This window comes from Heptranchias perlo, chromosome 11 (assembly GCF_035084215.1).
Source record: "Heptranchias perlo isolate sHepPer1 chromosome 11, sHepPer1.hap1, whole genome shotgun sequence".
Taxonomy (NCBI): domain Eukaryota; kingdom Metazoa; phylum Chordata; class Chondrichthyes; order Hexanchiformes; family Hexanchidae; genus Heptranchias; species Heptranchias perlo.
Genome location: NC_090335.1, coordinates 33,221,334 through 33,240,477, shown reverse-complemented (window position 1 = coordinate 33,240,477; position 19,144 = coordinate 33,221,334). Strand labels below are relative to the sequence as shown.

Genomic DNA, 19,144 nt, shown 5'->3' with positions numbered 1-19,144 from the left:
CTTTCAAGCAGTGCATTCCAGATCATCACAACTCGCCGCATAAATAAATGTTTCTTCATGTCGCCTCTGGCTCTTTTGCTGATCACCTTAAATATGTGTCTTCTGGTTACTGACCCTTCTGCCACTGGAAATAGTTTCTCCTTATATACACTGTCAAAACCATTCATGATTTTGAACACCTCTATCAAATCTCCCCTTAACCTTCTCTGTTCTAAGGAGAACAACCCCAGCGTCTCCAGTCTCTCCACATAACAGAAGCCCCTCATCCCTGGTAACTTTCTAGTAAATCTCTTCTCTACCCTCATTAAGGCCATGACATCTTTCCTAAAGTGTGGTGCCCAGAATTGAACACAATACTCCAGCTGAGGCCTAACCAGTGTTTTATAAAGGTTTAGCATAACTTCCTTGCTTTGTACTCCATGCCTCCATTAATCAAGTCCAAGCTCCCATATGCTTTTTAACAGCCTTCTCAATTTGTCCTGCCACCTTCAAAGATTTGTGTATGTGCACCCCCAGATCTCTATGTTCCTGAACCCGCTTTAAATTTGCACCTTTAGTTTATATTGCCTCTCCTCATTCTTCTTAAACAAATGCATCACTTCACACTTCTCTTAAATTTTATCTGCCATGTGTCTGCCCATTTCACCAGTCTGTCTGTCCTCCTGAAGTCTGTTACTATCCTCCACATTATTTACTACATTTCCGAGTTTCGTGTCATCTGCAAACTTTGAAATTATGCCCTCTTTACCCAAGTCCAGGTCATTAATATATATCAAATAGAACAGTGGTCCTAATACTGACCCCTGTCACTGCCACTGTCCCTTTACCACGCTGACCCACAGTAACTACAGTGACCCACACTGCCACTGTCCCTTTAATCCCATGGGCTTTAATTTTGCGAACAAGTCTATTATGTGGTACTTTATCAAATGCCTTTTGAAAGTCCATATACACATCATCAACCACACTACCCTCATCAAGCCTCTCTGTTACTTCATCAAAGAACTTAATCAAGTTAGTCAAATACAATTTCCCTTAAACCTATCCATGCTGAATTTTATTTATTAGCCCACACGGACTGCAGCGGTTCAAGAAGGCGGCTCACCACCACCTTCTCGAGGGCAATTAGGGATGGGCAATAAATGCCGGCCTTGCCAGCGACGCCCACATCCCGTGAACGAATAAAAAAAAAAAAAAACTTTTCCAAGTGCCAATTTATTTTGTCCCGGATTATTGCTTCTAAACGTTTCCCCACCACTGACGTTAGGCTGACTGGCCTGTAATTGCCGGGGTTATCCCTCTCCCCTTTTTTGAAAGCAGATTGTCTACATGACCTTTCAGATACATTTGTATTCCATCGCCTCAAACTAAAAAATATAGGCGTGGAAACATTTCACAAGTTGCTAATTTCAAACAAATATGCACAGTAATGCAAAAATAATAAATGTGACTTTGCTGATTATCTTCCAGTATTTGTAACATCATCTGTTATATGGACAAATACGGAAGATAATTTAATAACAAATTTAAAGTTTGCTTCCAGCCACACCTTTACTGTGAGAAAATGCAAACCTATAGTACATCTTGGGATTAACATAACATTTACATCAAGTAACTTCAAAGTTGTAACCATGTTATCTGAGTTTCTAAAGACAGTATTTTTCTATAATTGTGTATTCATAGCTCTAGTTCCAGGTTACGTTTGCATCAGGTTTATGGATAGTTCTATGAAGAAAATTATGAGAGCACAATCTGTTAGAAATTCAACTGTGGAATTAATGGCTAAAATATACTGCAATAATGCTGGACTTAAAACTGATGCAGGTGGAGACTGTCAGTATAAATTGTAATTCTTTTAGGAAGTAACTAAATTAGTTGATGAGGGCTCATCCAGTGAGTATAATTAACATGGATTTTCAGAAGTTCATTGAGAAAGTCCTGAATGTGGGGCTTTTAAGGAAGATTGAGGCTCTTGAAATTAATGAGAAATTAGCTAGCTGGATTGAAAATTGACTAGGCAATTATAAATGGAAAAAGCTCCATAGGGAGCGCGGCAACTGGTGGAGTTATGTTAAAATATGTTCTGGGTTTCCAGCTGTTCAGTTTATTTGAACTAACTAGCAGGTCTCCACTGGCATTGCTTGTGGCGTTTCAGAGGTTACCTTGCTGCAGCAGGGTGTCCTGAGGTGTGGAAGTAGGGGAGGGGTCCACATTTCTACGGAAAGAACTTGGAAAGATGTTTTTAAGAGATCTTCACTGAGACAGTGAAATAAGTGGGAAATAACCCGTCAGAATAGAAGGTTATATTTTGAGGAGGTAACTAACTTAGATGATAGGGGCTTACTTGGTGAGTATAATTAATTTGGATTTTCAGAAGCTATTTTGGAAAGACCTGCAGGTGAAGCTTTTAACGAAGATTAATGCTTATGGAATTAATTATAAACCATAATTGGAATATAAGGGCTAATTCCTCATCAGGTGATCTTGACGAACAGTGATGTTCACAGGGAGCACTGATTGGGGAATCACAGCCTTACAGTGCCTGATTTTCCATCCATTCATTTAAGTGAATGGGAAATTGAGCAGTCTAGACCCAGAATTTCCTGATCAAAAAGAAAGAACTTGCATTTATTTAGGGCCTTTCATGACCTCAGTCCGTCCCAAAGTGCTTTACAGCCGACAAAGTACTTTTGAACTGCAGCCAATTTGCGCACAGCAAGACCCCACAAACAACAATGTGATAATGACCAGATAATCGGTTTTATTGATCAGTGCTTGATCGGCCCTTCCTCAAGTGCCACTCCTCACCAGAAACAACCAACTGAGAGATCAGCCCTGTTTTTTGCAGTTTTAGACACCTGGGCTCAATTTTCCCGGGACAATGTGGGTGCGTTGGGGGACGGGGAGGCTCCGAAAATCGCAGAAATCCCAATCGGGTTCGGAGCCTGGCTCCAACCCGCCAACGTCTGAGTTCCCCATGGATGCACCTGTGTGCCTGCGGCCGTCCCGAATCGGAAAGTCCCGCCAGCAATTAAAGCCGGCGGGATGATAGTTAAAGAGCCAAATGTACTTAAGGCACTTTACTTGTGACAGATTACGTACTTAGAACAATTTTTAACTTACCTGGGCGGCTTTCCCACCGCTTCTGATTCATGCCTGGTGAAACCTGGCGTGAAGGGCCGGATCAGGCAAAAAGAAACAAAATAAATTACATAAAAAACCACTGCATGAAGTTAAAACACAAAATCAACCTCCCTTTCCACCCTGCTCCGAGGTCCGATGTATCCCTTTTCGATCTTCCCCTATTCACCGCGCCCCCTCCCCCCTCCGATGTCCCCCTGATCTCCCCTTCCTCACCCCACCTCTCCCCCCGGATCTTCCCCTCTCCCCCCGATCTTCCACTCTTCCCCCACCCCCCCCCCCCACCCCAGGATCTTCCATTCCAGCACTGGATGACGTCTCGCTCTCTCTCCTTCTTGTCCCCCCCGCCTCGCGTTGCAGCTCCTGACTGCAGCCAGCCTGTCAATCAGACTGGCTGCCGGGCGCAAAATCTGGAGAGCACGTTAATCACCATCAATTATGATGCGATCGTGTTGGAAATGGTAAGGTTTGTTTATTCGGGTTTGCCATGCGCACCTTCACCTCCCCCCCTGCTCCCAACCTGCCCACCATTTCAAAATTGAACCCCCTACGTCCAAAGTGGAAAGAGTTCAAAGAAATACCTGAATCATTGCAAGACTTAGGGGTCTAATTTTGGAAGAGAGACTCCCAGTACTGAGGTAGGAGAAAAGATTGAGTGACATTGTGATATTGTGAGCCAGGAATCATAGAATCTTACAGCACAGAAGGAGGCCATTCGGCCTGCCATGGCTGTGCCGGCTTTTTGAAAGAGCTGTCCAATTTGGTCCCACTCCTTTGCTTTTTCCCCATAACCCTGCAAATTAGTTCTCTTCAACTACATATCTAGTTGCCTTTTGAAAGTTCCTAGGGAATCTGATTCCACAATCCTTTCAAGTAGTGCGTTCCAGATCTTAACAACCCTCTATGAAAAAAACATTTCCTCATTTCCCCTCTTTTTCTTTTGACATTTATTTTAAATCTGTGACCTCTGGTTACAAACTCACTTGTCAGAGGAAACAGTTTCTCCCTACTTGCTCTATCAAAACCCCTCATAATTTTGAATACCTCTATCAGATTTCCCCTTAACCTTCTCTGCTCTAAGGAGAACAATCCCAGCTTCTCCAATCTCTCCACATAACTGAAGTCCCTCATCCCTGGTATCATCCTGGTCAACCTCTACATCCTCTCAAGGCCTTAACATCCTTCCTAAAGTGTGGTGCCCAGAATTGTACACAATACTACTCCAGCTGAGGCTTAACCAGTGATTTGTAAAGGTTTAGCATGACTTCCTTGTTTTTGTATTCAATGCCCTTATTTACAAAGCCAAGTATCCCATACAATGTATTAACCACCTTATCAACTTGCCCCCCCAGATCCCTTTGCTGTTGTACGTCCCTCAAAATAGTACCATTTTGATTATACTGCCTCTCCATGTTGTTCCTCCCAAAGTGCATCACTTCACACTTATTCTTATTAAATTGCATGTACCATGTGTCTCCCCATTTCACCCGACTGTTTAAGTCCTCCTGAATTCTGCTACTATCCTGCTCAATATCTACTATGTTGTCATGTTTTGTATCATCTGCAAATTTGAAATTATATTCCCTATACCCAAGTCCAGGTCATTTATATATAACAAGAAAAGCAATGGTCCTAATGCCAATCCCTGGGGGACCCCACTGTATACTTCGGTCCAGTCGGGTAAACATCTGTTCACCACTACTCTCTGCCTCCTATCCCTTGTCCAATTACATACACAAGTTACCACTATTCCTTTAATCCCATGTGTTTCCATTTTTCAAATAAGTCTGTTATGTGGTACTTTATCAAATGCCTTTTGAAAGTCCATATATGAAACAGCTACTGCACTACCTTCATCAACCCTCTCTGTTAATTCATCAAACAACTCAATCAGGTTAGTCAGACACAATTTAACAAATCCACACTGATTGACCTTATTGACCAATGCTCCTCCAAGTGAGAATTAATTTTGTCCTTGACAATGATCTCTAGTAGCTTTCCCACCACTGATGTTAGACTGACTGGCCTGTAGTTACCATGTTTATCCCTCTCCCCTTTTTCGAACAGGGATGTAACATTTGCAATCCTCCAGTCCTCTGGCACTGCTCCCATATCCAAGGAGGATTGAAAGATTGTGGTCAGAGCTTCTGCTACTTCCATCCTTGCTTCCCTCAGTAACCTAGGGTGCATCCCATCCGGACCGGGTGACTTGCTAACTTTGAGTGATGCCAACCTATTTAGCCCCTCCTTTCGATTTATTTTTATCCTATCCAATATCTCTACTCCCCACTCCTCTACTGCGACATTAACTTCATCCTCTTCTTTTGTGAAGACAGATGCAAAGTCCTCACTCAGCACCTCAGTCATGCCTCCTGCTTCCACAAGAAGGTTACCTTTTTTGTCCTTAATTGGCCTCACCATTTCTTTAACTATCCTCTTACTTTGTATAAGTTTATAAAAGATATTTGGCTTCCCTTATATGTTAGCCGCTAATCTTTTCTCATATTCTCTCTTTGCCCTTCAATTCCCCCCTGCACTCTCTGAATTCTGCCTGGTTTTCAATTGTATTCTGTACCTGACATTTGTCGTAAACCTCCTTTTTATGTTTTATTATAACCTCTGTTTCTTTTGTCGGGGAGCTCTAGCTTTTGATGCTTTATCTTTCCTCCTTATGGGAATATGCTTGGTTTGCACACGAACTATCTCTGCCTTGAAGGCCTGCAATTGCTCATTTACTGTTTTCTTGGCCAATCTTTGTTTCCAGTCCACCTGTGCTAGATCCCTTCTCAAATCTGAAATTAACTCTCTTCCAGTTGGGTATTTTCACTGGTGATTTTTCTTTGTCCCATTCCGTAACTACTTTAAACCTAATTATATTCTGATCAGATGTTCTCCAACTGAAACACATCCCACTTACCCTACTTCATTCCCCAGAACTAGGTCTAGCAGTGCTTCTTTCCTCATTGGGCTGGATACTGATTAAGAAAGTTCTCCTGTACACATTTTAGGAATTCTTTACGCTCCTTGCCCTTTACTTTGTTTTTTCCCCAGTCTATATTAGGGTAATTGAAGTTCCCTACTATCACTGCTCTATTATTTTTACATTTCTTTGAAATTTGCTTACAGATTTGCTCCTCTATCGCCTTCTCATTATTTGGGGGTCTATAGTAAAGACCCAACAATGTAACAGCTCCTTTTCTGTTCCTTAACTCTAACCAAATAGATTCAGTCTTTGAACCCTCTAGTACATTGTCCCTCTATTGTCCTTTTAATATCTGTGATATTATCCTTGATCAATACTGTCACCCCCCCACCCTCCCGCACTGTCTTTTTTCCTTCCCCATCCCTCCTGAATTTTCTCTCCCTCTCTCTGTTTTGTGTTCTGGCCGTTTGTGTATTTGGTGGTCCTGTAGGTAACATCACTCTGTCTGAACACTTTGATTGCCTTGACAACGGCCAGTTGGAAAGATTATCTGTAATCACCAGGTATTGTTCTCTGAATATAAATGCGGTAACCTTCCATGGAATCCCACACTCGCTCACCTGACGAAGGAGAAAGTCTCCGAAAGCTTGTGATTTTCAAATAAAACAGTTGGACTATAACCTTGTGTTGTAAGATTCCTTACATCCCTCCTGAATACATTGAAGCCAGGAATGTTTAGTTCCCATTCCTGCCCATGTTTAAGCCTGGTCTCTATTATAGCCATGTATTCATAACCCCATGTGGCAACTTGCGCCTGTATCTTGTCAATCTTATTTGTAACACTCCTCGCTTTAACACACATGCATTCCAACACCAAATCATAGGGGATTCCTGCACTGCCTGCCTGTTCCTCTTCGACTGCTTGGTGGTCACCCACTCCCTCTCCTCCTGAACCCTCTGCAGCTGTGAGGTGACCAACGTAGATTAAGCATGTTATTTAATTTGTATTGCAATTGAAAATCGAGACAGCTTGAGTGCAAAATGAAGCTGCCTCAAATGAAACAATAGATTGAAGATTTTTTTTTTACCCCCAACACATTACTAATTACATGGAAAAGATTACCAGCAAAAGCAATTAATGTTATGTTGGTTGAAGTACTTTTAAAGGGAACTGGCAAATTTGCTTAAGAATGGGACTGAAAGTTCTGATGTTGCGACAGGGTTGTTTAAGAAGTCTGTGCTGTACACCAGAAGCACATATCGGAAATTCAGGTGCATGCTGCCCATAATTTTCCAGTTGCTAAAATGCTCATGGTGTGGCTTCTTGCCAGCAATGCGGATTTAGAAAATTACCCCTTTTAGGTACAGCCACAGATGATCAAATGCTATTCAGTATACAGTGGTTATTTTAACTGCTGGGAGCATGGGAATATTGCCTGCAGAATGCAAGTGATCAGAAGGAGTAATAGTGGTAAAAAAAATGATAGATTGATATCCTGGAGTTTCTCTCGATTACCTCGAGAGTCAGTGAGAAATTTCGTAGAGGATTATTTTCTTAAATGTTTTTCCTGTACTTAGTGATCTTCTTCAGGAAATCGTATAAACTGTTTGTATTGGGGCAAATATTACATGGTCTGCAGAAAAACTGGCCTTTTAATAGAGCCTTTATTTATTTGTTAGGTGTGATTACATGGCTTTAAGTATGTAATCAGTCATGTTGCGTCAGATCATTTCTGGGTAAGTTCTATACTCATCCCATAATATACTATCTGAAGTCCATTATCACTTCTGATACCACCATGTGGGGTGCATCCAATATTCCACCTCAGGTTCCCTTTTGAATCTGATGCTTTTCACCCAACTTCTTTAGATAGTTTTGATACCTTTGACTGCCCTTTGAGTTCACTTTTGGTGCTTCTGATCTGACTTCGCAGATTGCCAGTCATTTTAGAGTTTTTTAATTTATCGTGGAACATATTGGAAGATGCTGGAGTTTGATTTGCTCAAAAATCAGCTGTTCTCTAGTTTAGAGGCTGTGTTGTGTATTGTGGTAAAGCTTCATTTTAAACATCACTAAGCTCAAATTAAGCACAACAACAGTCCCTATGGTTAGAATTTCTGAATCAATGACTGAGAAATTTTTTGACACCGCGCTTGTTTTACAGGCATAAAGCAGGCACCTAAACATGCAAAATGGTGGGCGGTGTGCACGTGCACATTCAGCTCTGGAACTGCGCTACCCACCATATTGGTAAAGGCTGAAGTAAAGGTGTCCAGGGCCTGCATTCAGGAGAGCCAAGTCTATATGCGGCTTAAAGGATTTAAAAATAAACACAGACCTGAATGTGGAGCTGGGAGGAGCAGAATGTTTTTTCCAACTATCATTCACGAATTGCGCACATATTCCGTGAATATTATTTCTTGGACAACCACAAACTGTGGAAAGCCATTCACTTATATTAATCAGCAGAATCCAGGAACTGAATTAGGACTTTGCTGATGATACAAAGCTAGGTGGGAAAGTAAGCTGTGAGGAGGACACAAAGAGGTTGCAAAGGGATATAAATAGGTTAAGTAAGTGGGCGAGAAGGTGGCAGATGGAGTATAACATGGGGAAATATGAAATTATCCACTTTGGAAGGAAGAATAGAAAAGCAGAATATTTTTTAAAAGGCGAGATACTAAGAAATGTTGGTAGTCAGAGGGATTTGGGTGTCCTTGTACACGAATCACAAAGTTAACATGCAGGTACAGCAAGCAATTAGGAAAGCAAATGGTATGTTAGACTTTATTGCAAGGAGTTTGGAGTATAAGAGTGAGGGGGTCTTGCTGCAATTATATAGGGCTCTGGTGAGACCATATTTGGAGTACTGTGTACAGTTTTGGTCTCCTTACCTATGGAAGGATATACTTGCCTTAAATGGGGTGCAACGAAGGTTCACTAGATTGATTCCTGGGATGAGAGAGTTGTCCTCTGAGGAGAGACAGATTAGAATGGGCCTATATTCTCTGGAGTTTTGAAGAATGAAAGATAATCTCATTGAAACATATAAAATTCTTAGGGGGCTTGACAGGATAGACGCTGAGAAGTTGTTTCCTCTGGCTGGAGAGTCTAGAACTAGGGCTCATAGTCTCAAGATAAGAGGTCAGTCATTTAGGACTGAGATGAGGGGAAATTTCTTACTCAGAGGGTTGTGCATCTTTAGAATTCTCCACCCCAGGGGACTGTGTATGCTCATTCATTGAGTATATTCAAGACTGAGATCGATAGATTTTTGGACACTAAGGGAATCGAGGGATATGGGGATAGGGCGGGAAAGTGGAGTTGAGGTCGAAGATCAGCCATGACCTTATTGAATGGCAGAGCAGGCTCGAGGGGCCATATGGCCTACTCCTGTTCCTATTTCTTATGTTCTTATCTTACTGAATCCTGCTGTATCCATGTCACAGCTGATGGGCTCAAGAACCTATTATTCAATTTTCTACTTCCCTAACTGACTTGTCCCAAAGTTGATGCACACAATCAGCAACAAATACAATAAGAACAAACTCAGAAGTGTTAAGTATCTGGTTCAATGGACACTATCAGCAGGCACAGCCTGCAGGGAACCTGTTTATCCCGCAGAACAAACTCATTATAGGACAGTGATGTACTACAATATTCCTTATGCTTTAATACCACTGTAGGAAACGACAGGGCGATTTTCTTTTAGATCTCTATATTATGCCATTTTAAGTCGTAGTAACTAGCAGAATATTAAAATAGAAATTGTGAACTTGAGCCACTCAGGTGCATTAATCTGGGAATTTCACATCCATTGAATAATTCATATATTTTCCCATTTACTGAAAAAGTAATGTCTGATCAACTCTTAATGGTACAATAATGAAAAACTAAAGAACAGACTCAAGGATGTAATTGTTCTAATAAAATATATTACATATACCAGTTTTATTCCATAGGCTATTTTTTATAGGTCATGCGTACTGTTTTTATCAGTATTCCTGTATGAGAATATCCAATCCTTTAATGAAATTCATCATAGAATTGAAGAAAAATGACTGTCTCCTTATACGCAGCTGGAGCTGACACAAAATGAATAAACTATGGAAAACCTAGTCAGATTACCGACTTCTGTCCAATCCTCCTCAGGCTGGTAACTAGGCTGAATGTGTTTGCATCCAAATGAAAGAAGCCACATGTACTGAATGCTTCGGTTTCACCTGAAACTTGGGGAGTCACTATACACGTCCGTGACCTGGGTGCATGCACGTGCACAGAGATGTTCCACATTTTAGAGGAAACCAAATCTCCAGGAACATATGATACAGCCGGTGAAAGTAAAAGGACGTTGTTTAATGCTGCTTCACGCACGTATCTCTGGTTTCTAGCTTCACACCAACGCTAAAGTTTTAGTATAAATCCAGATTCAGAAGCCAACCTGACTCCGGAGCAAAATAGCACGTGGTTCTATATCGGTAGGAGTTTACTGCACTTTACTGAGTCTGCTTGGGCCTGACCTCACTCTTACTGTTGGTGCAAAGAAAAATTGTTTTGCACTGACACTGTAGTTGTTGTGTAAATGTGCCTTATACTGCTAATATTAAGTATGAAATCAGTTATCAAATTTAATAAAGCTTGTCTGAAGAGTTAGACAACATGTTCATGTCAATCAAGCTGAACTGACAGAATGATTGGGTTGAATTATGCTGAGCTGTATACATTAGTAATAAACGTATTATGTGGTCTGGCAATGCCTCGATTTTTAAATTCTCATCCTTGTCTTCAAAACCTTCCATGGCCTCGCCCCTCCCTAGCTCTGTAACCTCCTCTAGCCCTAAAACCCTCCGAGATCTCTGCGCTCCTCCAATTCTGGCCTCTTGTGCATCCCCAATTTCCATCACTCCACCATTGGCGGCCGTGCCTTCAGCTGCCTAAGCCTAAAGCACTAGAATTCCCTCCCTACACCTCTGTGCCTCTCTACCTCTCTCACTTCCTTTAAGATGCTCCTTAAAACCTACCTCTTTGACCACCTGTCATAATATCTCCTTGTGTGGCTTGGTGTCAAATTTTGTTTGATAATGCTCCTGTGAAGCGTTTTGATATGTTTTACTACATTAAAGGCGCTATATAAATGCAAGTTATTGTTGTATTATTAAATGTTCGAATTCTTCTGTCTGCTATTTTAACAGTGACATTAATCCTTTCAAAATAAACAAATTAACATCATGATTGAAATACTGGACAAAGAATTTCAGGTTAGCTCTTGGTTAGTGACTTCAGCTCAGCTTCCATTCAACATCATTTACATCAAGGGTAATTTGCAACTTTGGCAAGGACAGAAAGCTCGCAGTACCGGATCAGCCACTTGTTATACACCCTGCCCCATTTTCCTTTTATTTGAGTCAATGGAAAAGAAGATCTGGCGGGATGTATAATCGGTGGCTGATTTGCTGCTGCCTGTTTTTGCCCCCGCCGAAGTTGAAAATGGCCTCCATTGTATGCATGCTTACAAATGAAAAAAGTATGCAAAATACTTTTTTATGAAGAGAGTGTCCGTTTAAGAAACCATACATTCACTCAAATCAAGGGCATAGTGCTGAAGAGCAGCAAATTTGCCATTTCAATTATAGATATGATTTGAGGTATTTTGAGGAAACAAAAGGGCCTCTTACGTGAATCAGCACTAAATTCCAATTAAAGAAAATATAGAAGACTCCTAAACAGAATAGGAAATGGCCACACTGCTTTGGGTCTATGTGAAAATATTGTAGCAGCAATCAATTAATAGAAATATTAGTAGCAAATCAAATTAATAAAATTAGGGGGGAATTATATTATGGTAGATAGTGAGTGACTGGATGAAATTTCAAATAATGCACTCCCATAACTGTTGCTGTTGTTAAAACTCTTCCAAACAGAATTGGAGCCCATGGCATTGGCCTGACTAGAACTCCTAAGATGTAAAAGAAAGATTAATAAGATCTTGCCTACAAACTTCTTCCTCATTTGCAGCCAGGAAGAAGAGACCGAGATGACAGCATTGATTCACATGGTGACTTCCAACCATGCAGATTGCACCTGTACTTTTACTGGAGGGTGGTCTTCTGATGAGTTAAAGCCACCCTTCTTTAGTGCGCCTTCTTCAGCAGGACTTCCAGCTCTCCAGCATTAAAGGGAGCAGTGTTGCCCATGTCTCTGCGGTGCCACTGTGAACAACTGGTACCCTTTTCTGCCACCACCTTATCTTGCTGTTTAATGGCAAGCTGCAGCCTTTTAGGAACTGCTGTCTCACCAATCAAGTGTGCAACAAGCCAAGTTTCTGACAAACTTTTCACATGCCAGTCGCCTTCCAAACTATAGGGACTCCTGTTACAAAATCCTGCAGTTGCAGCCCAGGCTGCTGTGCATTGTTGAGATCCCCTCTCTGCTCTTGCCGTAAAAGATGGCATTGTCCTCTGCCGTCAGCCTTGTCAGTTACTGCACTTTTACAGGGAGGCTTTCCAGTGTCTCATGTGAGTATAATGGTCTGCTTCTATCCTTCCTTTCACGGCAGTATCACTGAAATCATTGTTTGACTGCTGTTCAGACAGAGGCTCAAATTTCCTTAGCCTCCACTCGGAAACATCCTTCTCTACTTCCACTACCTCTTTCAGTGGCTTCCTTATGCATCGTGCAGCACCCAGTGTCCATTCCTCATCTGAATTATCTATATTCCCTCAAGTCATTCTATCTGGGCTGGTGGGTGCGAGTGAGAGGGCAAATGACGGTGTGGGTGAATTTCTGCTAGCTCTCCCAAGAATCTAGTGAGGGTCCCGAAACTGGTTCTGTTCTGCTCAAGTGAGTGAAAGTACGAGGGCCAAAACACGGAAATCTTATTTTGGTCTTTGAACATTGGCACTTGTTATGCACAAACGGACAGTGAGTGCAGGACCTCCGTGTTTCCTTCCCCTGTCGTCTCAGCTAAGTGGGATCCCAATATCTCAATTGTCTCCTTCTGCTGGGTTAATGGGTCAATGTCTGCTGTTTTTCCTCCTGTAGCTCGTTGTTCGAGCAAATTAAGTGCAGTTTTTTTGCTTCATGAGAACAGAATGCTTGTTACTTTAAGGACGGTTTATTAGATAACTATTGTGGAGCTCATATCACTTCTTTGATAGAGTTGCCATAAAAACGATTCTTCAAAGGGCATGCATGTATTACAGGAATTTAAATGTTCCATGTGAAGGAGGCAGTAGAATTCATTTAGTTCACAGCATTATACCCTTAAGTTTTTTATTGCACTTTTAGCATTAATATTGGTTTTTAGTCTGTAAAGTCTAAAATATAGATGAATGGCAGCTTACTGCCATTATACTTCCCTTTGCTGCCCTTGTGATGTCATTCAACTTCTTCCTGCACTGGAAAGGGGTCCTGGGGGTTCGGGCCTTGCCACTCACTGCCTGTCTCATCTCCTTCCAGATGGTCCTGGCTGCTGTGTTGGCAGGTATCTTACCATTGGCTCCTAATATTGCATCCCTCCTGTGCCTTATTTCAGTCAGAAGAACATTGATATCAGTCTCTGAGAAGTTTGTTGCTCTCCAGTTACTTGTTCCTCTTGGAGCCATTTCTTTGCTTTCCTGCCTGCTGGCTCTGCTTTAAGTGCGGTCCAGCTTTAGATCCAGCAGCTGTGTCCTCACAAAGATTTCCTCCGCCCCTCCGCCACAAATCTTCTGAGCCTTCCAGGTGCACTGCACCAATGGCTGATGAGAATTGACCCCACAATTTCTGACATTCAGCAAGTGGATTGCAGGACTCCAAATTCCAGGACCTTACTGTTTATGATTGGTGAGGTACTTGACAGATGCTGGTGCAAATGGAACCTTCCCTCAGGAAGAGTCAGTGGGGATGAAATTCAACTTCAGCATGGGCGCAAAATGATCGGCTAGTGGATCGGCCGCCCGTTGTACATCCCGCCCAATTTTTCTTTCCGTTGACTTCTCAAACTGAGTTTCTTGACCAAGAAAACACTGGGGAGAAAGTGCATTGTATAAGTAGTACACATATGTACGAGCTGTAGTATATGATTTGTACACCACATCTGGTATCACCTGCTTCTTTGAATTGTCTCTTGATTAATATTTTAAAATAGTGGGGGAGAAAGTGGACCGCACTGCACCTGTTTTTCAGGCACAGGACAGGGCAAAAAGCATGAATTTCCCAGTACTGTTCCCTACGCCCCAGATGCACTTGAAATATGTCTGAAGCCATATTGAGTCGGGCGATATTCAGTCGTCCTTGGCAGCCGCCTAAAACAGGTATTGGGCCCCTTGCATTGGTTAACACCTTTTGCAGGACCTCTCCCGGAATTTCATCAGTGCTGTGTGGAGTCGGCACCAGGTCTGTTCCGCTCAGTTTTTTGGTTCCTTATGCAGCCTAACCAGTGGGTAGTTAAAGGGACTGCTGGAGGATGCCAACAAAAAGGTATGTCTTTTTTTGTAACATAACTTAACTTAACTTAATGTGGAGCCAGCAGGAGCAGGAGTGCTCCTCCCAACTCTACAGGAACACCGGCCCACGCTCACTCGCTCACTCCCCTACCCCCCCCCCCCCCACCCCCCAGGAACTATCTAAGGCTCGCTGCTGGCATGGCAGCCAGCCCTAATTAGAAGTCCGGAGATCAATGAGCTACCTCTAGAGACTTGACAGACGCCAACAGCTCGCCGCAAGTATTAAGATGAGGCTCAAAGCTCAATGTCGGATGAGTCTCAGGCCTGAAAATGGACCTAAACCAATTTCTACTTCACTGCAATATTTCCTTAAATTTATCACTATTTTTAGACATAGTGGTTGATAGGATAATATACTTAAATAAACCTCTGCACATTATGAAACACTATACTTTCTAGTTGACTTCTTGTGTGACATTTCCAAAAAAAAAATCATTTATATGCCACTAAAAAAAATTAAAAATAAAATCTGGTAGTACAATTAGGGTCATAGACAGTTTTAATTGAGGTGTACCCAATAATGTTAATAACACATTCTGACAGAAAAACTGCACTACGAAAATGTCACACAAGCATGTACACATTCGCACAAATAGAAAATCTGAAGGCTTTCCGCATGATGGTGTCTTTCTGCTAATTATTAATGGGAAAGGATGGTTCTGTGTATATGTAACGTTGAAAAAGCCTCTGGTTGCTTTCCAAATCTGGATTAGATTTACAGGCATATTGGCGATATAAATTTTTTAAAAAACTGATTCTCATTTTACGAGAATGACTAAGTTCCCTAATGGCTCAGCTGGTTAAAAAAGTGAGTCGTTGAACCACATACAGACCAGGAAGATCCAATGTTCAATTCCTGGTTGAGTTAGTTGATCTCAGCCAGCGCAGTGATATGGGTGTTACAATTGGTCTTGGTGTACTCCTGGTTCGGTGAGAAAATCAGCCGAGCTTTCCGTTATTGATCGCTGTCAAGTGACCCCTCCCCCAGCTAAAAATATGTATATGGTAGATGTCAGGTTGGGGCTGGAATGGGTTCTCCTGTGCTCCCCCTGTAGCTGAATAGTCTAATAATGCTTAATATTTCATCGGAAGACTGACTGGAAGTACTCCACCAAGGAGTCAATGCCTTCAGGAGGGGAAAGGAGAAAACATTTTTGTCCTGTACACACTAATTTGATCTGCCAGAAATTGTTTTTTCCAATGACACTTAGTGAGAATCAGATTCCACCCCCACCACCCCCCACCCCCGACCCCAAAGAATTGCTGTTCTGTCTGCAGCTGCTAGATCTATTACTGAGCTAGTTTTAGTGCGGTAAGACTTGTCCAACCAGCCAGGACAAAGGGACTGAGGTAACATTTTAGTGTTGAAGGCAATCAACCAGATTTAATTAATGTTATTTTTATACTTGTGCATTTATTTGCTCCTGTAATTCATTCATTAGTACAACATCCAGTAACAATTACTAATCTGGTGGTGTGTGCATTCTGCTATTTTATTGCATGATATATATTGCAAAATGTTATAATCTGCAAAGTTTTATCGAAAATGTTTATCCTCTACCTTTTATGGAGTAGTTCTAAGAAAATTTGCACATTACTATTCACTTTAGAGATAATGTCGTGCAGTTTCTATGGCGATTCGACATAATGATGAAATGTTCAGGGAAACAGAGTCATTATCGTCTGCATTAATTTTTATATACGTATAAAATCCCCAGGAGTAATATTTTAATGCCCCTTTTATTAATTGCTGTACATGACACACAACTAGCATAAACTTACTAGCATCACACTGTGCTCATGGGCTGATTTTAATGTTGTGCATTTGAAAATGTCAGGATATATCTACAGCATAGCAACAGCAGCAAGGAGCACTTACTCCTTCCAATCAAAATTCCTCAAGGAGATTTTTACATGGCAGAGACACCCAGCTATTTTCAAACTATTTAACTAATTCCGATGTCCCTAAACCCTTCTGCGCCTCAGCAACCTTACATTTAAATCTCATTAAAGACCCAGGCATATTCTCTAATATTTCCAGCCCAGTAATTACTGACATACTTATCTAGTTCATATATAACAGATACTGCAAAACATCATTTTTAGACAAGAAAGCTATTCATGCTATGAATCATTCTGTATAGTGGGACCCTAGCTTACTTATGGAATGTACTAGTCCTTAAATCTTGAGCATATGGCAAGGCAGCTTAAAAAAGACCAGTTTTTAAAAAATATATAAATTATAATATCTGAAGCTTCTAATAGTGTTTTATCATGATACCAAAGTTTAATAATTTGATTATAAACATTAATAGGCTTTATATATTTTCTCTACTGTTCTGAAAGACACCTTAATTAATTAACTGAAAAAAATATTTGTTAGAAGCTGCTTAAAACTCAACTGGTTCACTAATGTCCTTTAGGGATGGAAACCTGCCGTCCTTACCCGGTCTGGTCTATATGTGACTCCAGTCCCAACCAACGTGGTTGACTCTTACCTCCCCTGTGAAGTGGCCTAGCAAGCCACACAGTCGGGGCAACTAGGGATGGGCCCCAAATGCCAGCCTTGCCAGCAACATACTATAATGAATATTTTTTTAAATGATGTGTAAAATTAAAGTTCTTAACTGTTTACCAGTTATAGAGGATGGTCTGTTATAAGGCAGTGAAGAAGAGCTCGCAGTTTCCTTTGTCTCTTAGATTAAAACTGTGGACTGGGATTGGTAACAGCAGGGCCACCCAGTATCCCCAAGACAGCTTTATATTTAGTAAAGTACATCTGAAGATTAAAAAAAGTGTGAACTATGTTAATTGTAACATATCTTTAATTTATCTTCTGTTTTTTATTTCAGCTGATGGATGTACTGATTGGTCTGTGGACTACAAGAAGTATCAAGTCCTTATGGGGGAACCAGTGCGAGTGAAATGTGCATTATTTTATGGATACATCAGGGCCAACTACACCTTAGCTCAGAGTTCAGGGCTCAGCTTGATGTGGTACAAAAGTAGCGGTCATGGGGACTTTGAAGAGCCGATACCATTTGATGGAATTAGAATGAGCAAAGAAGAGGACTCCATTTGGTTTCGTCCAACAGAACTGCAGGATGGTGGACTATTTTCCTGTGTACTGAGGTATGATAAATTCTTCACTGAATAGTATATTAAAAGAGATATGTATAGAAATTCGAATTGACAAAGTTCATGTATGAATGATTAACAATCTTGTACTGCTTTCCTGTGTGCTAGTGTCCTGCAGATGTTAACCCATTAAAATAAATAGTTAAAGCCTGCTTAAAAATACAGACATAACAATGTATTATGAGCACGTGAGGTGTTTGTGTAAACTTTGATCATCGGAATTTCTATCCTATAGTGTTTTAGGAACATATGAATTGCTAGATGAAAAAAGACCAAGGTCTATCTAGTTTGCCTTTTATTATCCTAACACAATGATAATGGAATTGCTGACGAATCACAACAATAAATGCTTTATTATATGATAGCATTCTTACAAGGTCCTTCCAGTTTTTGATAACATTTTTAATATATTTATGAGAAAATACTGCTAGTCTTCAGAGACCAACTTTAAAAAGTGCCGTAAGAAAGGTCACTGAGGCATTATGTGGCTATGACCAAGAATAAGTCAGCTAAATTGCCAGTCACAGGAATGGTTATCCCAAGCTAGACTGCAGTGGTTTTGCTTCTGTTACCGTTTTGCCTGAAAATCTACAATGGTTCATGTTTGGTATTTATCTCTTGTTACCATAGCAATGAAATTCAAACGCTCAAATGTACACTGTGCAGACTTTACATATTGTGCCGGTCATTTGTTTCTGGTAGTAGTGGATGGACAGCCTGCTGGGAGATATCAATGCTATCTTACAATTAACAGTAAATATTCTCTGGCATGTTTGCCTTCCAATACACCACAGGACTGCAAAGCCGAAGACTCATCCTGCTGACAGTGGGTTTCTATTGTCTGGTAAACTATAAAGTGATTTGACTGCAATAAGACAGGCCTTCAACTGGTATTAAGCCATTTCTATCATGGTACTGCCAGCCCAGGTGAAAAATCTAGTTGGTGGACATTCTGTTTATCCATTACTTAATACCAGGCAGCACCTTGAACAAGTGAAAAATTGATTGCCTAGTGGTATTGCAATATTATCATTACTAGCAGATGAAACATCAGGTTACCATTAGTAGTTCCAATATTCTTGGTTACTACCAGCAGAAAACTGTGGTTAATATTTTTTGTGATATTTTCATTGAATCTACATAACATCATTTAAAAAAAACTAAAATCACAAAATAAATAAAATTGGATAATTGACTTTCTTGGAATAAACATTTAATGTACCTGTCTAAGGAAACATATGTAGATTTATTGTATTTTGTTGTATTACCACTGATAATTAGACAACAAATATCCCTAAATTTTGAAAAGACGGGTACTTATTATACTTGACAGACAATACCTTGGGCTATGGCTTCTGTTCAAATCTAACTTCTGTAGAGTTAGCTGAATAAGAGAATAATATGTGTCCTTAGAATAACTAGTAATGTTAACCATATATGCATAGATAGAACCTA

General features: G+C 40.8%; 1 protein-coding gene across 1 annotated transcript in view; it reads left to right on the top strand.

The window, feature by feature from the left end:
• Positions 1 to 19,144, top strand: part of LOC137326831 (interleukin-1 receptor accessory protein-like 1) — a 1,140,124-nt gene that overhangs the window by 423,241 nt on the left and 697,739 nt on the right. The window contains exon 2 of the mRNA XM_067992211.1: positions 17,404 to 17,683. Within this exon, the coding sequence (XP_067848312.1) occupies positions 17,404 to 17,683 (280 nt within the window). The remainder of the gene's footprint in view (positions 1 to 17,403; positions 17,684 to 19,144) is intronic.